Source organism: Oryctolagus cuniculus, chromosome X, assembly GCF_964237555.1.
Source record: "Oryctolagus cuniculus chromosome X, mOryCun1.1, whole genome shotgun sequence".
Taxonomy (NCBI): domain Eukaryota; kingdom Metazoa; phylum Chordata; class Mammalia; order Lagomorpha; family Leporidae; genus Oryctolagus; species Oryctolagus cuniculus.
The window spans coordinates 3,004,822-3,031,595 of record NC_091453.1 but is presented as its reverse complement, the minus strand read 5'-3'; the positions used below and the strand labels follow the sequence as shown (position 1 = coordinate 3,031,595).

General features: G+C 43.1%; 1 protein-coding gene across 1 annotated transcript; it reads left to right on the top strand.

Annotated features, from left to right (window-relative positions):
* On the top strand, positions 1-26,740 carry RBBP7 (RB binding protein 7, chromatin remodeling factor). The gene is made up of 12 exons (XM_002719923.5): positions 1-379; positions 1,206-1,350; positions 8,869-9,014; positions 12,515-12,688; positions 13,675-13,790; positions 19,104-19,264; positions 19,937-20,063; positions 20,185-20,262; positions 21,200-21,276; positions 23,235-23,292; positions 25,216-25,326; positions 26,279-26,740. The coding sequence occupies exons 1-12, from the start codon at positions 364-366 to the stop codon at positions 26,345-26,347; spliced, it is 1,278 nt and encodes a 425-aa protein (XP_002719969.1). The 5' UTR covers positions 1-363; the 3' UTR covers positions 26,348-26,740.
* Positions 26,741-26,774: the final 34 nt, after the last annotated feature.

Genomic DNA, 26,774 nt, shown 5'->3' with positions numbered 1-26,774 from the left:
GGTCGAGACAGCGGCGCCGTTGGCTCCCAGGCCCGCCTCTCCACCGCCTCTCACTTTTCCCAGGGCGGTTGCGCCTGCGCTCAGCTGCCTGGGCGGGCTGTGAGGCGCGGGTTGAAAAGTCTCGTTCCAAGTTTGGAGAGAGAGAGAAGAGCGCCTCAGACCTCGGTATCCGTGAGCGAGGAGAGGCAGAAGAGAAAGGCGCAGCGTCTGGGGAAGAACCCAGGCAGCGAGACGGAGCTCAGGCTTTGAAAGCTAAGATTGTGTGACGCGCCAGCGGAAAGGCAGGAGCGCCAGCGGTCGGGCTGCGTTTGTCTAGCGAGGGGAGTCCGAGGAGGCTTCGAGGGGCGAACGACCCGACGCAAGATGGCGAGTAAAGAGAGTAAGAGGCCCTGCGGGGCGGCGCGCGCCGTGGCGGCGGGGGGCGGCGGGCGCGCGAGGCCGCGGCACGCGCCGGCGAAAGGCGCGAATTGGCGTGAGGAGCAGGGGGCGGGGCCGGGCGCGCGCCTTCGGGGGCCTGAGCGGGATGGGACCGCCGCGCGGAGGGCTAGGAATACTTCCGGAGCCGGGCGCGGGGCCGAGGAGTGGGCCCCCTCCCCCCTTCTTCCCGCTCCCCCCCTCCCCGCTCGCGGCTGCGCTCCCTCCGGCGCCCTCGGCCCCGGGGCGGAGGCGGTCTCCGCTGTTCTGAAGCGAGCACGGCGGCTTCTGCGCGCGCACGTCCGCCGCCTCGGGGTCGCGGCCCTTGTCCGGGAGAGGGGGGTTGTGGAGTCCGCCGGCCTATGGCTGCTATCGCCGGCGTCGTGGGAGCTGGGGCCTCTCGTGGCGGGGGATGGAGGGAGCAGGCCGATGGGTTTCTGCTACACGTGGATTTGTCTCCTTGGGTGGGTCGTGGAGCCCCTCTACATACAGGTCGTCATTGTGGAACAGGTGCGAATAGCTGTAACGGGCTAAACAATTCGTGTCCGTGTAGTTAGCCAATTCTGTATACGCAGAAGACAATCTCAAAATGGAAAAAAAAAGGAGCTTCCCGGTGGTAATATTCTCACCACGTTTTGGAAGAGCAGTTAGTTGTTCGTGTCCAAATTAGAGGCAGAAGGAAAGAGTAGACTAGGTGTGGCAATCACGAGGTGACCTCCATGTCTGTGTACAGATTGTTGACTTCGATCCCTCTCAACCACTTAATCGTATGGACTTTCTCCAAATTTCAGTGTTTGAAGATACTGTGGAGGAGCGTGTCATCAACGAAGAGTATAAAATCTGGAAGAAGAATACACCGTTTTTATATGACCTGGTTATGACCCATGCTCTTCAGTGGCCCAGTCTTACGGTTCAGTGGCTTCCTGAAGTGACTAAGTAAGGATTTCTGGTTACTTTTATTTTTGAGTAAATTTATCATTCTGAATTTTCTAGTTTTGGAGTATTTTATGCCTCCAGTTGTACTTAATGTTTGTGGGAAAATGAAATTAAAAGATGTTTATTTTGGTGCAGAAAATCTTGAAATCCACACATAGTTTTTCTATGAATTTTTTTAAGACCCTCCATTGAACATAAGCAGGTAATCAGCCCCTGGAAAAGGTGGAAGGTAGTTTTTATTTTCAAAGCCTAAGTGACATAGTGGATGATTTCTGGCAAGTAAGTGTGATGGTATAAAGGAGGGACGATGTTGTGGGATTAATGACATTTGTAGAAAATACTGGATGTGAATATGTTTTACACTGTTTGGACTTAAATGTAGATTGCAATCTTTCTGGGCTGCAGACTAACACATTTCTTTAAAATTATTGACAAGTAGTATACATTAGAGATGTACAGATAGTTAAGCATTTGGTTTGAATCTTCACATAGTGGATGCACATGTAATCAGCACCCATGATGAGTAAGTTTTAATTGGCAAATGGAAAAAGAATTTTGCAACAGTTCTCCACAGAAAAGGTGTTGTGTTGTTTGGGGGCAGGAGTTACGGCGCAGCAGGTTACACTGCTGCTTGGGATGCCTCTGTTCTATGGCAGAGGGCCTACTTTGAGCCTAGGCTACTCTGTTTCAGAGCTAGCATTCCTGCTAATGCAGCTGGGAAGGCTGCAAGATGGTGGCGCAAGTATTTGAGTCCTTATCACCCATGTGGGAGACTGAGATGGAGTTCTTAGATCCTGGGTCTCACCTGGCCCAGCTCTGGGGGTTGTGGGCATTTGGGGAGTGAACCAGTGGATTAAAGATATGTCTCTCTTTTTTTGTTATCATTCTTGATTTGCCAATGAGGAAATGTCCTGAGAAGTTAAGTACCATGGCCAAGATAATAACAGCTTTGCATTTTCATAGTAGGAATTTGACCACATACTTTAAAAGTGTGTTGCATGTGGGTATTGTGAGAAAGATAGTTACAGAGAGGCAGAGAGAGAGGTCGTCTATCCGTTGGTTCACTCCCCAAATGGCTACAATGACTGGGGCTGGGCCAGGCCAAAGCCAGGAGCTTCTGCCAGGTCTCCAACGTGGGTGCAGGGGCCCAAGCTCCTGGGCCATCTTCCACTGCTTTTCCAGGCCATAGCAGAAAGTTGGATCGGAAGTGGAGCAGCTGGGACTTGAACTGGTGCCCATATGGGATGCCGGCACTGCTGACAGCGGCTTTACCTGCTGTGCCACAGTGCTGACCCCCAATGAGCTTATACTTGAGGATTAAATCAAACTCTAATCCAGGAAGAGGATTTTGTGATTTATAAGCATAAGCTAATTTATATGAAATTACTCTTAGGCCAGATTCTCCATAATACTAACATTGACTTCCCTACAAATGGTAGTTTCTTGTTGGAATTTCCAAAAAATTTAAATTGATGAACTAGATAATGGAGATTTCCTGAGCATTGATGTTTAGAAGTATCTTTTGAACAGATTTAAAAATGGGTTGGTTTTGGGGCCGGTTCTGTGGCATAGCGGGTAAGGCTGCCCACTGCCTGCACTGCTGGCATCCCATATGGGCGCTGTTCTCGTCCTGGCTGTTCCACTTCCTATCCAGCTCTCTGCTATGGCCTGGGAAGGCAATGGAAGATGGCCCAAGCCTTGGGCTTCTGCACCCACTTCGGAGACCCGAAAGGAGCTCTGGTTTCTGGCTTTGGATTGACCCAGCTCCAGCCGTTGTGGCCATTTGGGGGGTGAACCAGTGGATGGAAGACCTCTCTGCTTCTGCCTCTCTGTAGTTCTTTCAAATAAATAAATGGATCTTGAAAAAAAAAAAAAGAGATTGTGCATCATATACCCAAAGGTTTTCAGATTCTGGTTTGGAGTCTTGTTTACATTTGCCTCATTGCATCTTCCTGTTAAGCAGATTTAAAATTTATTTAAAATTTACTTTGGGTAGAATGTCTTTTTTACCTATTGTAATATAGTAGAAAGGGGGGAGGGTGTCAGGGTCAAAGACCTGAGTTTGAATCCTGCCCCTGCTTCTTATCAGCTTTGTTAAACTAAACCAAGTTGTTCAGTCTCTTTATCATCAAGTTATCTGGTCTGTAAATAGAGATGTTGATAGTACTGACTGCCTACACTTAAGAGAATTAAATAAAATCATGGATGTTAACATGCCTGGCACAGCATAAGTACTCAGTAAGTGGTGACTGATGCTTATTCTATCCCTTCCTGTTCAGAAATAATTGTTAGAACTGTTCCATTTGGGCTTCAATGAAAGCTACTGAATGGAGTTTTTTTTTTTTTTAACACTACCTATAATGCATCTTTTTAAAAAAGATTTACTTTTTTATTTGAAAGAGCAAGAAGGAGAGAGAGATCTTTCGTTCGATGGTTTACTCCCCAAATGGCCACAACTTCCAAGCTGGGCCAGGCTGAAGCTAGGAGCTTCGTCCAGATCTCCCACGTGGGTGTCAGGGGCCAAAGGACTTGGCCTGTCTTCTGCTTTCCCAGGTTCATTAGCAGGAAGCTGGATCGGAAGTGGAGGAGCCGCTACCCATAAGGGATGTGCACTGCAGGCAGTGAGTGACAACCCTCCATACCACAGTGCCAGCCCCATCTATCATATATATCTTGTTTAACGGTTTTAAAGATAACGCAGGCTTGAGACCACAAGTGTTTTAGACTTTGTGTTTTTCAGATTTTGGAATATTTGCATATACATAATATCTCATGAAACCCAGATCTAAACACGGAATTTATTTATGTTTCATGTATACATAACCTGAGAGTAATTATATACAATATTTCTTGTGTGTCTAAGTTTTTGACTGAATCTCATTACATGAGGTCAGGTTTGGAATTTTCCACTTAGGTCAGCATTCACAGAGTTTCAGAATTTTGATTTTGGGTGCCTAGCCTGTAGGTCTATATGATCCTTTCATCATAGATGAGTTGCTTTTATGTTAACACATTGGAACTTAAGAGAAAATGCTTTAATTAAGTTATTTTATCTTGGTATTACTTGTAAACAAAGGGATTGTGGGATGTGCAGTGGTTTGGAGAATGCAAGAAAATGCCAAGCAGCCTGCATTCTTGAATGTTGAAGACTGCTGTGTGGTGCTTTGTAGCATTCTGTTTGGGGTATGAATGAACGATGATTGTGTTATTACCATACAGAACAGTAGAAATGTTGGCTGTTCTCACTGCCTAGCTCTTTGAGGAACTGGACTCTACTTCACCTCATATGCCCTTCTTCTGCCTACGTACAACATGTTTCCTAATGATTGCTGGACTTCGTATGCTATTTTCCTTAAATACAATTGGGCAATTGTCCAAATAATTGATGTAGCTTTTCAAAAGTTTTTATTTAAAGTGTGACCTTTTTTTTTTAGATTTATTTATTTGAAAGGCAGAGTTAGAGGTAGAGGCAGAGACTCCCTAGTTGGCCTCGATGGCCAGAGCTGGGCTGATCTGAAACCAGGAGTTTCTTCTGGGTCTCTCATGCGGGTGCAGGGGCCCAAGCACTTGGTCCATTTTCTGCTTTCCTAGGCCATGGCTGAGAGCTGGATCAGAAGTGGAGCAGCCAGGACTCAAACTGGTGCCCATAAGGGATGCCAGCACTGCAGGCGGCAGCATTACCTGCTACACCACCTTGCCGGCCCCTAGAAATTATTTTTTTAAACTGGTGATTTTGTATTGCTTGTTAACTGATTTCTTAAATACATTGCAGCTAACTTATTCTGTATATAAAAAGCCTTGTTTTCAAATTCAGACAGTAAGGAAACTTAGAGAGGGGAAAATAAATCTCCCTTCTGCATCCTCTAGTCTAGTTCCCTTCCCCAGAGCAGAGGCAGTCATTATTTTCAATTCCTTATCTATCTTGCCAGCATATGTGCATATACATGTCTTCACTTTTTTAAAAAAAAAATTGTTGCAAAGGCAGAGTGACAGAGGAAGGGGGAGAGAGATTTTACATCTGGTTCACTCCCCAAATACGTAACAGCTGGGGCTGGGCCAAGCTGAAGGCAGGCACCTGTGGAGCTCAATCTGGGTCTCCCGTGTGGGTTGCAGGGACCAAAGTACTTAAACTATCATCTGTACGGATTTCCCCAAGCACATTAGCAGGAATCTGGATCAGAAGCAGAATAGCCCAGACCCAAACCGGGCAATCCTATATTTATTTGATACAGGCATCCCAAGCCATGGCTTAACTCACTGTGCTGCTGTACCTAGCCCCACCATTTCTGTGGCAGCAAGTTGTTCACTTTTTAGTAAAAGTGCATATTGGAGGGGTGTGTGCAGTGCCAGAATCCCATATGGGCACCAGTTCCAGTCCTGGCTGCTCCACTTCCAATCCAGCTCCTTGCTGATGACCTGGGAAGACAGTGGAGAATGGCCCAAGTCCTTGGGCCCCTACACCCAGGTGGGAGACCCGGAAGAAGCTCCTAGCTTCAGATTGGCCCAGCTCTGACTCTTGAAGCCATCTAAGGAGTGAAGTAGTGGATGGAAGACCCCTTTGCCTCTGTCTCTCTATAGCTCTGCTTTCTAAATAAATAAGTAAGTCCTTTAAAAAAAAAAGCATATTGGAGACTTTCCTATGTACATGTTTGGGTCATTTTTCAAGTGTGCCATAGAATTCTATTTATGGTTATACTTAGTATAATTTCATGTCACCAGTTCCTTATTGATAGATATTTAGGTGTTTTTCAGTTATTTGCTGCTGCAAACATTTCTGCCAAGAATTTGTTAACACTACATTTTTGTCATCATTGGGTGAATTTCCTAGCAGTGGATTCTAGTACTGAAAAATGGGTAGGTTCTTCAACCACTAGTGCCCATGCAGTTTAAGTACATCTGATATCAGAAGAAAAATGTCATTGATTAGTTTAGGAAAGTAGGCTGTTAGTGATGGAGGTGGAAGGATTTGTAATAAGAAAAATCCTATGATGTCAAGTCAGGAAAAACTAGAATAATTGAATTTGAGCCAAGAGGAATTTTTAAGATCCTCTAGTCCATCTTGGGACAGTGCTTCTTAGGAAGATTCTATTACTGACCTGTAATTACCTGTGGTCTAAATTTTGCTGCTTAACCCCACAACAAAACAGATCACTTTTATGGCAGCCCTAACATTGTTCTTTGTTGCCTCCTTTTCTCAAGTGTTCCTGTTTCTGTTTGAATGTTTCTTGTGAGATTTTGTGTGTGTGTGTTGCCCTTCATTTTAAGCCACTATTCCCTGCAGAAGTTTCATTTTGTCCAGGTACATTGATTAGAACCTAATTTTCTAATATTTTTGTTTTTCAGTTTATCTGAAAAAGTTAGAGTGCTGTTTCACTCCCCAGATGGACACAAAGGCCAGGCCAAAGCAGGAGCCAGGAGTTTCTTTCAGGTCTTCCACATGAGTGTGGGGGCCCAAACATTTGAGCCATTCTCTGTTTTTCCCAAGCCATTAGCAGGGTACTTGATTGGAAGTGGAGCAGCCAGGACTCGAACTGACGCCCATATGGGATGCTTGCACTGCAGGTGGTGGCTTTACCCACTACACCACTGCGCTGGCCCCATGAACCTAATGTTCTAATTGTGGTTTTGCCGATTAAAAATAAATGGGCTTGTGCCCATTGCCCCCTCAATAAGAAGACCATTTAAGATGAAATTACTTTTTTTTTTTTTTTGACGCAAGTTGCTATTGCTTAGCCATGACTGCCTTGTTTTGGTTTTGGAGTTGTATGTTTATTTTTTTTTACCAGTGAGTCAAATCTTGGTCAAGTTTCAGCTTGTACTAGGGTACTTCAGAAAGTTCAAGGAGGGGAAGAAAAAAGATCTCCAAAAAAAGGAAAGACAATGTGGGGTGTGTGTGTGTGTGTACACAAGTTCATGGAGGGGGGGCAAGCATTGTGGGGTAGAAGGTAAAGCCACTCCTGCGATGCTGGCATCCCATATGGTTGCCAGTTTGTGTCCCTGCTGTTCCACTTCAATCCAGCTCTCTGTTAATGGCCTGGGAAAAGCAGCGCAAGATGACCCACATGCTTGGGCCAATGCACCCATGTGGGAGACGTGGAAGAGGCTCTTGGCTTCAGCCTGACCCAGCTCCAGCCTTTTGCAGCTATTTGGGGAGTAAGCCAAAGGAATGGGCGATATCTCTGTCTCTCTAACTCTGCCTTTCACATAAAATAAATCTTTAAGATTTGCAAAATTTGAAATTCGCATAGATTTTTTATGTAACACATTTTCCATGAGCTTTTTGACGACCCCACATATTTCTTAAGTAAGTTGCATGCCTTGGAAGTAACCTTCAAACTTTTTTTAAGCGTTCAGTCTTGTACAAGTGAAATTTAGAAACAGATAAGTGGTCTAATTTGTCTGATGTTGGGGGCTAGAGCCTTACTTCTCAGTCCTCCATTTAAAGTTTCTTTTCTAGATGGTACAAATGGGAAAACATTGTTGATAAGAGACTGATGTAAAAATCACTGCTTGGACTATGGTGCCGAGGTACATTGGCAAGTTCTTCAGCCTAAAGGCGAGTTTTCACAGATCAAGGCAGCAAAGACTCCTCAGTAAAATTGAGAATGCAATTTCATAACCTCGAGGAGTCATAAACATAAATATGGGGTTTTGTATCAGCCATTTGCAGTTATTACCTATTTGTTAGGTGAGGAAACTTGAGGCCCCAGGGAAGTTGTGATTTAAGCCATTGGACAAAGCTAATTTTAGTTTCAGAGAGGATTTAAACTCAGTTTTTCTGACTTCACACTTTATTCTTTCCATTTTACCTGGTTGCCTCTCATAGAGAAACCAGAAACATCTAATATTAAAAATAGGACTATGGCCTGAAAATACATTTAGGTGGGAAATCATGATTTATGAGTGATGGGCAGTAGACTCCTGTGTTTGTGTTTTCTTTCTGCCTACCTTCTGAGTGCTGCTGTAGACAAGTGTTCACATTGATAATTAAAGCAGAGGAGGATGGCTCTGTAGGAAAGAAGCAAACCCTCTGCATGTTGTATTCTATTTCCTTGCATTTTTATTTTATTTATTTGAAAGGCAGAGTTGGAGAGACAGAAATCTTCGATCTGCTGGTTCACTACCCAAATGGCCCAATGGCCAGGCCAAAGCCAGGAGCTTCTTCTGGTCTCCCACATGGGTTCAGGGGCCCAGGGACCTGAGCCATCTCTGCTGCTTTCCTAGGTGCATCAGCAGGGAGCTGGATTTGAAGTGGAGCAGCCATTACTGGGATGCCAGAGTCACAGGTGGCGGCTTTTACCCTCTACACCACAACACAAGCCTGCCCTTGTATTTTTATGTGTGGGGATTGTAAAGTTAGTTACTAGAGGGGGAATAGGTACATAGAACAGCGTTATATATATCTCTACATATATTTGTTAAAGAAATTTTAATATGTTTTGAGAGAACTAGACTGGGTTTTTTAGTAACTGAAGATTTCTTGTAGGATGAGTGTGACTTATGTTCTTTCTTAAACAGACCCGAAGGAAAAGATTATGCCCTTCATTGGCTAGTCCTGGGGACTCATACATCTGATGAACAGAATCATCTGGTGGTTGCTCGAGTACATATTCCCAATGATGATGCACAGTTTGATGCTTCCCACTGTGATAGTGACAAGGGTGGTAGGTATATCATATATTCCAACATTGATGTTTAAAGAAGTGTGCCTCTTTAAAAGCATATGTTATTAAATATACTTATACTGTTAATTTTTGGTCCAGCAGCTTAACTTCTTGGACTTTATCCTACAGAACTGCTCACCCACATGTGTGCAGAGATTTCACATTATCATTATTTACAGGATTGAAAAATTAGGACCAACCCAGCAGCTCAGAATTTGGTTCATCGGAAATTGGTTGAACACATTATGGTATATTTGAAATGCTACTAAGCAATTAATGAGAATGAGAAAAATCCATATATATGTACCAGTATGAAAAGGTGTCCAAGATAATTTAACTGAGTAACTGGCATGAATAATTATAATATTCCATTTTGGTAACAGTGGCAATATGTGTTGATGTGTGCATAGAAAAAAATCAGGAGGTATGTATACCAAAGAGTTAATAGTGGGTTTATTTATGGGAAAGATGAGCAGTAGTAGAGTTAATTTAGGAAGCTTTTGAAAATTTCTTTTTTCTTATTGTCAAATACACACAGCCCCATTTTGGTATTCTCACAACCACCCTTAGTTTGGTGATTTCCATAGAAGGAGCTACAAGACTCTAGCCATTGGCAAGTTCAGGAAGGTCAGGCACAAGTCTCACTCAAGGCCACACAGGATGTGCTCTTTCTCTGGCAGCACACTGTAGTGACATGGATAGAAAACCTCTGCCCAGGGAAGCCCAAGTGAATCTTGGGGTTTGAGGCTTTCTTGGAGGACTGGTTGCACAGGCACATCTTGCTGGTAACCAGCCATGACAGCTGAAACTCAGGACCCCGGTAATGAAGCAGGCACATTATCGTCAATCTTGCTATTTGTACAGAGCAACCCTGACAAACTGGTACAGCATGGTCCATTGCTCCAGGTGTGTACCACAAAACCATCAGTCTATCAGTAGCGTAAAGAACATTGTGAGGTCCATGTTCCCAGGAGTTGGCCAAGGGTCAGTAATGGTCCCAGTGTCCTCCAGAGATAAAATGGCTAGGCAACCAGACCTGCTGAATTAACTCTTTCTTCATAGCTTCAACTGGTTTGATAACCTTAACATTTTCTGATGCTTACTTATTGAAAATATTACATTGTCTAGTTATTGAAATTGCAATCGTTGGGTTATAGTCAAACAAATGCCAATTTATAGCACCTTTGCTTTTTACTTTGAATTATGTATCTTTTAAATGAATATCATTCAGACTTTTTAGTTTGAGAAAACAAAGTCCTGTATTCAAAGTAAATTGTACCTAGGAGTGCTTGTTTTTTATTTTTTTAAAGAGCTAGTCAGGTTGTTTTAACTAAAGGAATTGGGAAAATTGAGTGTCTTGCAGGAAAAGGATTAGAATCACTGGAATCCCTGGAGATGGGATTGTGTGTTTGGGAGTTTCAGTAGTGGTGGTCTTAGAAAGATTGAAGTGGGGCTGGTACTGTAGCATAGCAGGTTGTGCCATCGCTTGCAATGCTGGCATCGCATATGGGCACTGGTTTGAATCCCTGCTACTCCACTTCCAAACCAGCTCCCTGCTAATGTGCTTGGGAAAGCAGCAGAAGATGGCCCAAGTCCTTGGGCCCCTGAACCCATGTGGGAGACCCAGAAGAAGCTTCTGGCTTTGATCTGATCCAGCCCCAGCTATTAAAGCCATTTGAGGGGAGTGAGCCAGGGGACAGAAAATCTCCTTCCACTCTTCCACCTCTGTAACTGCCTTTCAAATAAATAATTCTTTAAAAATTAAAGGTTGACGTGTACTTCTGTAAAGTACTTAGGAAAAAATGAACACCTTTGAATATGATTGTGTGACACTAGTGGGTGGAGAGCTTTGGAGTAGTTGTGTGGAATGTGGTGTGGTTTCCAGCCACACTGAGATAGTAATTTATTTGTGTTTGCTGCAGGGAAGACTGGCTAGATGTATGTACTAAGAATTGGGAACCAGTGTTTGTTGAGCATTCCCACATAGCAAAAGCTGGTTAGAACTAAGATGTTTATTCCTTTCAGTGTAGTTTTTCCCAGGCCCCAGTCTATTACTTCTTACCTGCCTAACTCCATTAGGGATTTGAATTAGTGATCATTGACCTGAGACTAAGGGTGAGTTAAAAGTAATGTGCAAAGAAGAGACAATGCTTCATGTAGGTCAGGATGAAATAATTGTAATGTGAAACCTCCTAACTTTTTAAAACTTTTTTTAATGGAGAGGTAGACAGAGCTCCTATCCTCTTCCTCCCCAAATGCCCACAGCCTTCAGCTGAAGCTGGGAGCCAAAGCTAGGAACTTAGGTCACATCTCCCACAGATGGCAGAAACCCAGCCACCCAAGCTATCACTGCTGCCTCCCACGGTCCGCATTGGCAGGAAACTGTAGTCAAGAATCGGCTGGTATCAAACTTGGGCATTCCAATGTGGGCCAAGGGCATCCTGACTGCTAGGCCAAATGCCCGCTTCACCCTACTAACATTTTCAGTGTCAGCAATTAATTCAAATTTTTATCTATTCACACAAAAAAGAAAATGTTCTTGTTTATTATATCTGCTTAGATGTTTTCTGCTTGTACTCTTTCTGCTACTTCTTAGAAGTTAATCATGATGGTTTTTTTTTTTTTTTTTTTGCAGCTTTGTTATTTACAAGGCATTTTTTCACAGTTATAACACTACAGTCTTATTCATGCACCAAAGAGGGAAGTTAACCTGCTTGTTTTAACTTTGGCATGGTACTTGCAGTTGAACCAAGTGTGCTAGCAAGATGTACAGGGGTACTTTAAAGAGATCATGGGAAATGGAATTAAAAGCAAGTATATTTTGGTGCAAAAAGTTTTGAAATCCATGTGTCTTCATATGTGCAGAGTCTTCACAAAGTGCAGGGAAATGTGTTTTATGAAAGAACTGTGCATAGATTTCAAAATTTTTGCACCAAAATAAGCTTAATTTCATTTTTCCCTATGAACTTTTTAAAGTGCCCTGTATGTATGACTTAAGGATGAGTTGAGATTGGTTGTTTGAGTTTATGATTTGAAAGTGTTTGAGTTTAGCCTCAAGAAGTTTTCATAGAGTTCAGGCTTTTTTTTTTTTAAAGATTTATTTATTTGAAAGGCAGGGAGAGAGAGATCCTCCATCTGCTGGTTCACCCTCCATGTGGCCACAATGACGAGGCTGCTGCCAGCAGCTTCTTCCAGGTCTTCCACATGGATGTCGGGGCCCAGGGACTTGGGCCATCTTGGCTTCCTTAGTAGGTGCACTAGCAGAGGCTGGATAGGAAGTGGAGCAGCCGGGACTCATGGGGTGCTAGCACAGCAGGCCGTGGATGAAACTGAGACACAGCACCAACCCCCCAGAGTTAAAGCTTTCTAAGTGGCAAGTGGACCTATGTTTTTTTAGGTCATCTCATCAGTTTGTGTTATATTCTGTCAAGCTAAAATCTGATCAAGGAACTTGTGATTTTTAATTCTAAATGTATTGTGTTTCTTTCTTCTCACATTAGAATTTGGTGGCTTTGGTTCTGTAACAGGAAAAATTGAATGTGAAATTAAAATTAATCACGAAGGAGAAGTAAATCGTGCCCGTTACATGCCACAGAATCCTCATATCATTGCTACAAAAACACCATCTTCTGATGTCTTGGTTTTTGACTATACAAAACACCCTGCTAAACCAGGTATGTAATAATAAAGTTAGCTCCTTACTTGAGCATTTGTTTTTATTAAATGGTAATGTTTAAAAAAGGTAGTATTTTTAAGGTCATTCACAGTAGTATAACTCTAATATGTAAAGACTTAAACTTATTTTGGTTGAGACCCATAACCACCTGCAACCCTAACAGGTTTATACACATAGCTAAGGTTTGGAAAAGCAAAGGATGCAGAGCAAAAGCATGAAGAGGAAGATAGACATAAGGTGAAGTCCAGAGAGGTCAGGCATGGGCTTGTGAGTCCTTCCCTGCTGGAACCACGCAGGACAAATGTTCTGTCTAGCAGCTAACCACAGGAACGTATTCCAAATGTCTCAACGGAGGGAAGCCTATTTGAGGCTCAGGGTCTACGGTTTTTATGGAGGTCTGCTCACACAGACATATCTTGCTCTGTGACCAGCCATGCAACGGAAACTCAAGACCCCAATATTGAAACCAAGTATGTCATGAATCATGCTAGACAATCCTACAGATCTTGACAAGTCACTCAGTATACACAGCTTTGTCAGTGACATAAAGAACTTTCTGAGGGTCACAGTCTCACAGTGGTTGGCCAAGGGTCAGTCGTGATTGCTGGGTACCCTAAAGCCATTCAAGGACTATGCAACCAGACTTGCCCTGTTAGAAATATTTCTAAAAATTGACTGAAGGCAGGGGAATGGGGTTGCTGCTATACAAATTTGTGGGATAGTTATAGTTTGGTATTTTTGTCTGGGGGATGGTATTGGGTTTTCCAAAGACACCAGTAATTAAATGGTTATCAGACTCAGTTTGCATTGAGTATTTAAAATTAAGCAGGAAAAAAACAGCTTTTCAAAGCCATTGTGAGTCAGACTAAGTTCTTGTTCATGTGCAGTTGGTGTTAGGGCTTCTGTGGTAAAAGAATGAGAACTTGCTGTCATCCGTTCTGGTCACCGTAATAACTTAGTAGTTAATGTGTTTTTTTTTCTTAGACCCAAGTGGAGAATGCAATCCTGATCTTAGGTTAAGAGGTCACCAAAAGGAAGGCTATGGTCTTTCCTGGAATTCTAATTTGAGTGGACATCTCCTAAGTGCATCTGATGACCATGTAAGAAATGTGTTCTTCCTAACCTCATATAGTGAGACTTAAAAGCAACTATCTCAGAAAGCACTGATTGTTGTAATATTTTCCCAGATTTTAGAGCATGATCTTCAGTTTGCTCTGTTGGAGCCTTAGTATTTCACAAAGCTGTTTGGAAGCAAAGTTAGAATGCAGGGTGGGCAAAAGGCCTCCCGTTGTTTAAGAGTACCTCTATGTCCTTAAAATGGAAACTCAAAGTGTTTTGGGAACCTTATTAGTTTTTAATTTTTTACGTGTGCAATTCAGTGGGTTTTAGTATACTCAAAAGTGTTGTAGCCATAACCACTAATTTTAGAATATTTTTATCAAATGTTGTAAAAGGAAATTCCATAACTGTTAAGCAGTCACTCCCCACTCTTCTTCCCCTAGCTTCTAGTAACCACTAATTTATATTCTGTCTCTATAGAGTTGTCTGTTCTCGGTATTTCATATAAATGTAATCATGTTATGTGACCTTTTCTATCTGGTTTCTTTTACTTTGGGTAATGTTTTCAAGTAACACGTACTTGATTTCTTTTAATGTATCATTGTATGGACTATACTACGATTTCTTTTTTCCACTTGCCAGTTGGACATTTGGGTTGTTTCTACTTTTTTGGCTATTTTGATTTAATGAGCTTTTTTATGTTCAAGATTTTGTGCAGAGGTAGGTTTTCATTTTTCTTGGATAATTACCTGGCAGAGGAATTGCTGGCTCATATGTTAGTAAATAGGGTTTGACTGTTTGAAGAACTGCCAAACTGTATTTAGAAGTGCTACCCATTTTACATTCCCACCAGTAACATAAATGTTGAAATTTTTCCACATCCTAACCAGAGCACTTGCTATCTTTTTTATTATGGCTGTCCTAGTGGGTGTGGAACAGAATTGTGATTTTGATCTGCATTTTGTGATGACTAGTGATGAACATTTCTTGTGCTTATTGACCATTTGTAGATTTCCTTTGGAGAAAATATATTTTCAAATCCTTTGTCTATGTAGAATTTTTTTTTCTTTCTTGAAAGACAGTGACAGATCACCCTTCCACTGGTTTACCACCTAAAATGCCCACAACAGCTGGGGCTGGACCAGGCAAAGCCAGGAGCACATGTGGGTGGCAGGGACCCAAGTACTTGAGCCATTACTGCTGCCTCTGAGGGTGCGCATTAGCAAGAAGCTGGTTCTGAAGTGGAGTAGACAAGACATGAACCAGGCACTCTGATGTGGGAAGCAGACATCCCACACAATGACTTAGCTACTGTGCCAAACATCCATGCCCCCAAACCTCAGTCTTTTTATTGTTGTGTTGTAAAAGTTCTTCATGTACTCTAAACACAAGAGGTCTTTATTTTTTTTAAAGATTTATTTATTTATTTGAAAGGCAGTTACAGAGAGGAGAGGTCTTCCATCTACTGGTTCACTCCACAAATGGCTGCAGTGGTTAGACCTGGGCCAATTTGAAGCCATGAGCCAGAAGCTTCTTTTGGGTCTTCCGTGTGGGTGCGGTGCAGGGGCTCAGGGACTTGGGCCATCTTCCACTGCTTTCCCAGGGCATAGCAGCGAGGTGGATCAGAAGTGGAGGGGCCAGCACTGTGGTCTAGCAGGTACCAGTTTGAGTCCCAGCTGCTCCACTTCAATCCAGATCTTTGCTATGGCCTGGGAAAGCAGTGGAAGATGGCCCAAGTCCTTGGGCCCCTGCACCTGTTGGGGAGACCCAGAAGAGGCTCCTGCCTTCGAATTGGTGCAGCTCTAGCTGTTGCAGCAACTGGAGAGTGAACCAGAGGATGGAAGACCCCTCTCTCCTCTGCCTCTCTGTTACTCTGCTTTCAAATAAATAAATCTTTAAAAAAAAAAAATAAGCTCCTGGAAAATGCATACTGTGAAAGAACGATAGGGCTGGCGCTGCGGCTCACTAGGCTAATCCTCCGCCTTGCGGCGCCAGCACACCGGGTTCTAGTCCTGGTCGGGGCACCGGATTCTGTCCCGGTTGCCCCTCTTCCAGGCCAGCTCTCTGCTATGGCCCGGGAGTGCAGTGGAGGATGGCCCAAGTGCTTGGGCTCTGCACCCCATGGGAGACCAGGATAAGTACCTGGCTCTTGCCATCGGATCAGCACGGTGCGCCGGCCGCAGCGCGCCGCCCGCGGTGGCCATTGGAGGGTGAACCAACGGCAAAAGGAAGACTTTTCTCTCTGTCTCTCTCTCACTGTCCACTCTGCCTGTCAAAAAAAAAAAAAAGAGCAATATATACATTTCAAGATTTTTTGCACCAATGTAAATTTGCCTTTAATTCCATTTCCTTAAACTTTTGACTTTTAGTTTATTTTTGTGTGTATGAAAGAGCAACAGAAAAAGAGGGCTTCTACCTGCTGATTCACTCCCCAGATACATGCAATAACCAGGTCTGGGCAAGGCTGAAGCCAGGAACACCATCTGGATGACCCATGTGGGTGGTAGGCACCCAATTTCTTGAGCCATCACCACTGCCTCCCAGGGTCCATAATTTCAAGCGCACAAGTCACAGAAAGAGAGGGAAGTTTTCCACCTGCTAGTTTATTCCCCACATGGCCACAGTGGCCAGCGCAGGGCCAGGCTGAAGCCAAGAGATTCATCTGGATCTTCCACGTGGGTACAGGGGTTCAAGCACTTGGGCCATCCTCTGCTGCTTTCCCAGGTGCAATAGCAGGAAGTTGGATCAGAAGTGGAGCAGCTGGGACTCAACCCGGTGCCCACATGGGATGCTGGCATTGTAGGCAGGAGCCTAACCTGCCACGCCACAGTGCTAGCCTCATATTTAAGTCATTTATTTCATTTATTTGTTTATTTATTTATTTATTTATTTTGACAGGCAGAGTGGACAGTGAGAGAGAGACAGAGAGAAAGGTCTTCCTTTGCCGTTGGTTCACCCTCCAATGGCCGCCGCGGCTGGCGTGCTGCGGCCGGCGCACCACACTGATCCGATGGCAGGAGCCAGGTGCTTTTCCTGGTCTCCCATGGGGTGCAGTCATTTATTTATTTTTAAGATTTGTTAAGATTTATTAAAGATTTATTTGCTTGAGAGGCAGAGAAAGGTCTTAAATCCTCTGGCTCACTCCCCAGTGGGCCGCAAGGGCCAGAACTGCGCCGATCAGGAGCCAGGAGCCTCCTCTAGGTCTCCCACACTGGTGCAGAGGCCCAAGGACTTGGGCCATCTTCTGCTGCTTTCCCAGGCCATATAACAGAGCTGGATCAGAAATGGAGCAGCCAGGACTTGAACCAGTGCCCATATGAGATGTCAGCACTTTAGGCATCGGCTTTACCCACTGCGCCACAGCAGCGCCGGCCCCTATTTATTTTTATTTATGGTGTGAAATAGCTGATCCAATGTATTTCTTTTACAGTATTTTTTTTAAAGATATGTATTTATTTGAAAGAGTTAACAGAGAGGAGGAGAGACAGAGAGCAAGCTCTTCCATCCACTAGTTCACTAACCCCAGATGGCTACAACATCCAGGGGCTGGGTCAGGCCAGAACCAGGGGCTTCTTCCAGGTCTGCTACATGGGTGCCAGGGGCCCATGTACTGGGGCCATATTCCACTGCTTTCCCAGGCACATTAGGGAGCTGGATTGGAAGTAGAGCAACCTGGGCACGAACCTGTGTCCTTGTGGGGTGCCGGTGCTGCAGGCAGCAGCAGCAGTTCAGTACTTGTCTCAAGCTCCTGATTCCAGCTTGATTGGGGTTAATTTATTATAAGTCGGTTGTTTGTACCATTCTTCCACTAACAAACTAATACTTTCTTGCATGGATTCTCTAACTACAAGCAAAAATCAGTTGGTAAGATTTCAATTGAGAATAGACTGAAGCTTTTGAAAACTCAAGTAGGGGCTGGCATTTAGTGCAGTTGGGTAAGCTGTTCCCAAAATTATTTTTCTAAAAAAAATTCTAACAAAGCTCATGTAACTTGGCCTTGGTTAGCAATTCATGTCTGTTTCACAAGAGCGGGTTCCTTGCCTTCTAAGAGTGTCCCAGATGCCTCGAACAGAGCTTACCGTGTGCCATACCTCTGCATACTTTGGTTGGTCACAATTTCGGTTGAGGTCTTTTAAATTTTGGATGTAGGTGATTGCCTCAGTCTAGATTATTTGGTTGCAAGCAACCAAAACCAACTCTGATTTCAACAAAAAAGGAGTTCTTTGGAAGGGCATTGAGTAGGGTAGCCCACAGACTTGCTGTGATAGATAATGAGGCTAGAAAACTGCCACGAGAAAGGAGAAGTCATGTTCACGAGAGCATCACTGTTGCTAACCGAGAAAGTAAGTGCTGCTGCCCCCACACCTCCATCATCAGAGTAGGTTCTCCTCTTGCTGTTTACTATTGAAGGCTGGGGCAGGAGGAAACCATGGTAGCTTGTTTAGCTTTCTTATAGCTTGACTACTCTGGAGACTGTAGAAACAAGGATCTGCATTGGTTTTCTGAAAGGAAACTTTTCTCTGCTTCCCTCTTTCCAGAATAGAGAAGGTGGGCTGTACTCAGTAACCTAATTATGAGGACCTTTTGAGAAGTCTAATCTGGGAATTCCTAGTAATACTAGGTGGCGTTTACCAAGGACTCCCCACTTGCTAGACATTATGCTAATCTTCTTGGGGTCCTTTTGAGATGTGGGGAGTAGAAACATTCACTGTGTAAAGACAGGAAATGGCTTTGTTACAGAAACCCCTTTGTATAAGGAAGTGATTTAGAAGAGATGAAGCCCAGTGTCATTTAACTATAATTAGTGCTGATATACTGTAATGGTATTGTTTCTCATTTTTATACCAGGGAATGAGAAACATTGCCTTATAGCTTGTAATATTTGTCCATGAAAACTTCAGGGCTTTACTTCTGTGATGTGATATCAAGATAAGAGCCAGGTCAGAAGCCTTGTGACTTACGTGTTGCTGAGGTATTTGAGGGCTGAGGAAGGCCCTGTGGCCTCTTGGGCTCTTCTGACATTTGGAGGAACCCGCTATGGGAATTGCTCCAAGCTTTGACTTCTCATATCTGTGGTGGTTTCTGCAATGAAATGAGATACTTGTCTTAGAAGGCTTCTGCTTTTTCAGAGGAATATTTTAGTCAATTCCCAGTCTTCTCAGCCCACTGTGAATTTTTAGGATGTGCATTTCTGACGTATAGATATCAAGCTCTTGATGCTGTCATTTGGATTAATTCTGGATATTTGAATGTACGAGTATAATAATTGTTTTTAAGAAAGGTGTTTTCAATACGATGTTAGCATTTAAATTCAGTTTCTCATATCTTTTCTTATGTTCCCCCTTCTTCCTCAGACTGTCTGTCTGTGGGATATAAATGCAGGACCAAAGGAAGGCAAAATTGTGGATGCTAAAGCAATCTTTACTGGCCACTCGGCTGTTGTGGAGGATGTGGCCTGGCACCTGCTCCATGAGTCGTTGTTTGGATCTGTTGCTGATGATCAGAAACTTATGATGTAAGGTGGCAAGTTCAGCCTTGTTGGATGGGTGATTTGAGTGACCATCAGTGACTGGTTATTTCTTTAAAATTAGGTTTTGGCTTTAGGTGAGGTACACTTGACATAATAAACTTCACATATGTAATGGCCTTTTTACAAAAGAGTTAGTGTGCTATACAGATATTTTTGTTTAAAAAGGAGAGAAAAAAAGTTATACAAGTACAAAGATACACACTTGTTAAAGAGCAAAGTTAGGATCCACAGTGACTTCCACTGGAGATCTGGGAGGAGGAGTATTCCACCTATACATTTCTGTCTCCTATCTCATAAAGAAACTAATATCTGAGAAAACTGGGGAAAATAGTGACATTTGACAAGGCTAGTTAGGTATGACTGTTATTGTTGTCTGTATGATCTATATTTTGTGTGTGCTTTAGATAGTTGGTGATTTGAGACAGGATCTACAGAGAAACCAGAAATAATCCTAGTTCTCTGTAGGTTTAGATTGTGTCACTTGATCATCAAAGTCTGAATTGCCAACTTTATGCATGATTGGTACGTTGATGAAGGAGCAGGGATAGCAGAGCTTACCAGCAAATCGTGTTGACATGGTCCCAACATGACTGTGCAAGAGGTTTGGGAGACTCAGTATCCTCCTTAGTGCTGTGTGCTTCTTCCTTTGTGTTTTAGATGGGATACCAGGTCCAATACCACCTCCAAGCCGAGTCACTTGGTGGATGCACATACCGCCGAGGTCAACTGCCTCTCGTTCAATCCCTACAGCGAGTTCATTCTAGCAACTGGCTCTGCGGATAAGGTTTCAAAGTTTCTGTGTATTTGGTGTTCATAAAACCCAGTTGTTTACTGTGCTTTAATCAGATATTCTGAAATTCTTTTGTAAAGTGCAGAAATGAATTCATTTTCATTTGTTACTTCAGACTGTAGCTTTATGGGATCTGCGTAACTTGAAATTAAAACTTCATACCTTCGAATCTCATAAGGATGAAATTTTCCAGGTACATGACAGTTTTCTGTTGTCTGTATGTCGGGCTTTATTTTTTCTTTTCTCTTATAAGGCCTACATGGGACGTTGTATTAAAAAGCTTCTCTTCTGCATAAGTAAATTAGTAAGAAATACCTTGCAGCTTTTGGAGAGGCTCTTAATTCAGAACTAGAACAGAAAGTTTCTTTTCTTTTTTTTTTTTTTTTTTTTTTTGACAGGCAGAGTGGACAGTGAGAGAGAGAGACAGAGAGAAAGGTCTTCCTTTTGCCGTTGGTTCGCCCTCCAGTGGCCGCCGCGGCCAGCGCACCGCGCTGATCCGATGGCAGGAGCCAGGAGCCAGGTGCTTTTCCTGGTCTCCCATGGGGTGCAGGGCCCAAGCACCTGGGCCATCCTCCACTGCACTCCCGGGCCACAGCAGAGAGCTGGCCTGGAAGAGGGGCAACCGGGACAGAATCCGGCGCCCCGACCGGGACTAGAACCCGGTGTGCCGGCGCCGCTAGGCGGAGGATTAGCCTAGTGAGCCGCGGCGCCGGCCCAGAAAGTTTCTTAAAACATAATCAGTTTAAGTGAAATCCAAAGAATCTTCAGTTCAGATATACTACTGGAGCAGGTCCACTGCTAAAAAAAAATATCTTGGGCATGGTTTAACATAGAGATTGACATAGGTTTAAGATGTATACCTGATAGAAAATTTTTAAAGTTTCTGGGATGGTGATTATGACACTGAATAAGTTTTTTGGGACTGCCTAGCTCAGTTCCTTCTTACTGGGGTGTGTGACCTTCCTGGGGGCCCTGTAAGAATGTTTGAAAGGCTGGGACAAGGGTGTAAGGCCTCTGGCCCAAAAACAAGATACAGAGTGCAAGATGGAGAAGATAACTTGGGACAGTAGGCATAAGCAGGGAAGCAGATAATTCTTTACAACATTTACTTTGAAAACCTTTATTTCTAGGTCCACTGGTCTCCACATAATGAAACTATTCTGGCTTCAAGTGGTACTGATCGCCGCCTGAATGTATGGGATTTAAGGTAAATTAGAATCTGGTGACTGAGTACTGCTACATAAATATGGTATAAATTTTTTTAAAAGGCTACAGAAAGGGATAAAGATGGTAACCATTCATGTCTCATTGGTTCCTTTAGAACACCAGCAGAACTGTTCTCAGACTTATTATTCGAGAGAGATGCATAAAGCTGACCTATTGCTGCTTCACGCCCCAAATGACCACAGTGCCCATGGGGGTGGAAGGAGCCCTGTCACTCAAGATATCATTGCTGCCTTCCAGGGTCTGCATTATCAGGAACACAGGGATCTTTACCACTAGGCCAAATGCCTGCCCCTTAATTCAAGTTCCTTGACTTCAGAGTCTCCTGTCTAAAGGTTTCAGATTTGTTTAGACGCTGCAGAATGACAGACTTGTATGTCAAACTTGTAAAACATCAGGGTTCTCGGAAACAAACATGCCATGATAGATGCTTGGAGAAAATCTTAAGCAGATATTTTCAGTGTATTCTATTTTAGTTGAAAACAGTTTTAGTCATACAGTTAAAAACTGTTGAGGTTGTGTGAGTGGTGCAGCCATGGCAAAGTTTGGAAGTCTGGTGCCATGGCAGCTTAACTGCCCCTAAAGGTGCCAGTATTTGGGTATTATGGGTGACCTCTTATAATTCATTCATAACTTGAGATTACATTAGGTAAAATTCAAGTTCAAAATGGTGTTAGCAACTGTGTTTCTGACAGGAGGTTGAGGGACATAATTACCTAGCAGTCCCACATTTTGGTTTTCCTTGATTGGTTTGGTTTTATGAGAAGGGGGAAAAATCTTGCTTGGAAGGTTGTGCGTCTTGGCTGGTTTTTTTTAAAGCAGTTATCAATAGCACAGTCTGTCTTTGGGCTACATAAAATATAGGGCTGAGGGGCCAGCATTCTGATGCAGTGGATTAAGCTGCTGCTTTCTTCCAATCCTGCTTCCTGCTGATGTACCTGGGAAGGCAGGTACATATTGGGCTCAAGAATGTGGGCCCCTGCCATCCACATGGGATACCCGTGGTAGTTCTGGGCTCCCAGCTTTGGCTTGGCCCAGACCCAGCTCTTTTGGCCATTTGGGCAGCAAATCAGTGGATCGAAGGTCTCTGTCTCCTCTCTGTCACTGTCTTTCAAATAATTTTTTTTTAAATGGGCAGAGAGGACTAATATAGCTGCATAATAATTTTAAGAGGGATTACTTGGAAAATCTAGGAGTTGAAGTTTCCAAGAGGGAGAAAAATCCTTAAAAACCTTTGTTTGCTTCATATATTTCATAGTTAAAGTTGTTTTGTGGTCATGTCTCTGAACAGCTCTCTAATACTGACGTGTAAGTGTGTATCTTACACCTGAAATGCAAAAGCCTTTAATCAAGATGTCAGGCATCTTGATTACACTTCATGTGTTGATTTTCTGATATACTACCCACCCCCACTTAAGATTGATTATTTGTAAGGCCGAGTGACAGAGATCTTCTAGCTGCTGGTTGGCGCCCCCAAATGCCTACAACACTCAGGGCTGGGCCAGGCCAAAGCCAGGAGCTCCATCTGAGTTGCCCACACAGTAGGCAGGAATCCATCTACTTGGGTCCCCCAGGCATATCAGCAAGGCACTGGAGTAAGACACTCCAGTATGGGTTGCAGGCATTGCAAGTGGCAGCTTAACCCACTGCCCCACAACCACTCACCACCTACTTGCTCTAACAGCATAGTTAGATTTCAGGAATTTTGAGTTTGTTACTGACAGTAATTCCCCATTTTACAACTTCAGTTATGAATAGCCCTAACTTATTTCCATAAAATAAACTTCCAATAAATCTACCGAATAATTTAAAATCCTGATGATTGTAGTATAGTGAAATGGGGGGGGTATGTGTGACAGCTTTCTGGGCTAATGATGGTTTAGTGTACATTCATGCTATAAGAAGTTGAGGTAACAAAAGCATTATGTTTTTTCTCAATAGTAAAATTGGAGAAGAACAATCAGCAGAAGATGCAGAAGATGGGCCTCCGGAACTCCTGGTACACATTGGCGTTCTTAAAAAATGAAATGTCATGTGCAGGTTCAATTATTTGTCATTGATCCATTTATCTCGAGAATGAGTCAGCACTTCAAATTGTAGCTGTTGCAGATGATTTCAAAATGGAGGTCTGGAGGTTACTGTAATTAAGCTTTGACATTCTTTGAAAATAGTAAATGGAGCCCAGTAGCTTTTTATGAATGTTTTACTGAGAGTAGTTTTAGCTCCTGGAAAACAGTATGTAGCAATTTCTCACCCATTTCAACTATATTTTAGGTTTGCAGTGGGGTATCATTGCTATTCAGTTAGCCATACTTAACACAGTATAGAAAATTCTGAATGACCTGATTTTTCAGTTTGCTTGCCTATGAAGCAGAGCCAGACTCGGCAATGGGTCTTTCTCCTTGCTTTGAATTCAAAATTTGTCCAGCCATTTGGCTGAGACTCACTCATCACTCTGTAATGTATGTTTTATTTAACTCTTATACCTGCACCAATTTTTAGTACATTTGTGCTTTCCCCATGAGTCTTTAAAGGTAAAGAAGGCCCTTGAGAGTAAACTGCACAGAAGGTGCTCAGTAGGTCCTACCTTGTGTGTCCTTTTAAGGCAGCTAGTTACCATGCCGTAGCAACTCAGGGTGTACTTCTCAGTAAACCGTGGCACTAGCCAGACCACATACAAGGGCTTTATTCTATATTGGGCAACCTATTCCAAAGAATCCGTTTTGTGAAGCAGCACTTCATAGTTTTTAAGTATTTTCTAGGAAAGGCATCGCTCCCAGCTATTTTTGTCCTGCTATTTTCACTTATTTTAGTGACAGCTTTGAGTTATAATTCACATACCATACAATTCACTTACTTATACAATTCAGTGTTTTTTAGTATATTCAGAGTTGTACAACCATTTCCACAAGTCAGTTCTAGAACATTTTTTGTTCCTTCAAAGGGAAACTGCCTAATACTCACCTCCTGATCTTCCCATGGCTCCCAGCCACCATCCGTCTTTGTCTCTAAGATTGGGCTATTGTAGGCATTTCATATAATGGACTCATAAAATATGCGTTCCTTGTGACTGATTCTTTAACTTTAGCGTGATGTTTTCAAGGTTTCCAGCTTTTTTTTTATATATATAGCAGAGACGGCAAAGTTTATTACTTTGTACATCATGGCTTTGCAACCGTTTCCTGGAGGTCCTTGAAAATCCTCTAGGACTTTGTTCTTTTCACACACACACAAACCCTGAAATCGGGACATTTGAGTAAACTGTATACTATCATGTCAATATGACAGTGTCTTGCTCTGGTGACCCATATTTTGAGCCATATTTTTACTTGTATACCCCATAAGTGTTTTTGAGAAACTGTTATACCCTCAATTTGTAAACTGATAGAATACTAGCTAAAATAGTTACATCGCATGTAGACTAATTGACAGAGACCTCATTGTCTAAGCAGTCAAAGCAGACTTTGTCAGAAAGTGTGCCTTTTGTATTGTCCTTGACAAGAGCTGTTGCTCTGAATCTTAATGCAAAGATAAGATACAGGGCCTTCCTGTGAGGTTCTCTTGTGGGAAAGCAGACGCTACCCCTTCAGCAAAGCTCTCTGCTTAGGCCTCCATGGGAAACCCTGGAGATATGCTTTTACAGCCCCAGGGGTTGAGGTTTTTTTCTTAACTTGGGACAATGTACCTTTGGAAAGACTGGGGGAGGGTATGAGGTCTGCATTTCTTTTAGTAAAGGTAGAGACCCAGGAGACTCCTTAGGCCTATGTGGGACAGATTGAGCCTGTTGCTGCCTTCCCTCTCAATTTTGTGACAGTTGTTCTCGCCACCCCCAAAAATGATACTCTCAAAACTAAAATTTTTAGCTATTTGGAATAATAGAAGATGACATGAAACCAGGACCCTTTTTTGTTCTTATTAACAGTTTATTCATGGAGGACACACTGCCAAGATCTCAGATTTTAGTTGGAACCCCAATGAGCCTTGGGTCATCTGCTCCGTGTCTGAGGATAACATCATGCAGATATGGCAAATGGTGAGCGGAAATGTTTTTTCACAACTGTCTCATAAAGGAGATTTGCTAGTGATATAAAAGATGCACATTCTACAAAACCAGTGTTGAAACATTGCAAAAGAATATTTTCCATATTAACACAATCTTTAGTTCGATACTGGTACTTTCTTGATCTGCAGTTTGTAGCACCTGTTGGGTTGGGAGAAATGTCTGTAATGTCTCTATATGAGCACGCTGGTTGCAGATGCAGCACCTGCTCTGATTGTTGTGCTCTTCATCCAAGGCTGGCTGGATACCTTTGTCTCCAGGGCCTGTGCTCTGTCATAGGTGTGGAGACAAAAGGGGAACATCAAGATGTTCAAGTCATGCTGAGTTCTTTGAGCACTTGACCAAGTCTTTCATAAATAACATGGCCATAGCTCCCTCTAAATGATGCTTGAAGGACTTTTGGAAAACACTTTTTTTTTGACAGGCAGGTTTAGACAGAGAAAGGTCTTCCTTTTTTCCGTTGGTTCACTCCCCAAATGGCCACTATGGCCGGCGCACTGCGCTGATCCGATGGCAGGAGCCAGGTGCTTCCTCCTGGTCTCCCATGGGGGTGCAGGGCCCAAGCACTTGGGCCATCCTCCACTGCTTTCCCGGGCCACAGCAGAGAGCTGGATGGGAAGAGGAGCAACCGGGACAGAATCTGGTGCCCCGACCGGGACTAGAACCTGGTGTGCTGGCGCCGCAGGTGGAGGATTAGCCAAGTGAGCCGCTGCGCCGGCCAAAAACACTTCAATGAACAGTGATCACAGGATGGCTAGGCATGTAAGTGGAATTACATATTGCAGACTACAAAATCTTTAAAATGTGTCCATGTTTAATTTCCAACACTGAAATACATTGATCAGTGAACTAAATTTTGTTGGTGATTTTGTAAAGACATTGTGGAAGAGTTTTACCTGTGACTTTATTTGGTTGTTATCTCCAGGCCGAAAATATTTACAATGACGAAGAGTCAGAAGTCACAACATCGGAACTGGAGGGACAAGGATCTTAAACCCAAAGTATGAGAAGTTTTCTGTTGAATGTAATGGTAACATGAAAGAATGCTTGATTATCAAGCACCAAAAAGGCATTGTATAGTAAGAATTGTTAAGTGGGATGGCTTATGGCGTTCTTCACCCTCTGATTCTAGCACTTTCAAGTGAGCTATTGCGTACTGTATCATATTGTAGCTGTTAGGGAAGAAAAGAATGTTGCGTAAGAAAGAACATCACCATTGTTTTAAGATCCTAAGTAGCAGGGTACTACTGCCTTGGGTTCAACTGTTTAAGTCCTCATTTTCTCAAACTAAGTGCTTGCTGTTCCCAAATATGCAACAATAACTTTTACACTTTTTCCTTCCAACACTTTCTTGATTGGCTTTGCAGAAATAAAGTTTTAAAATAAACTTTGTTTCATTCTTTTAAAAGGTCAGGGTGAGT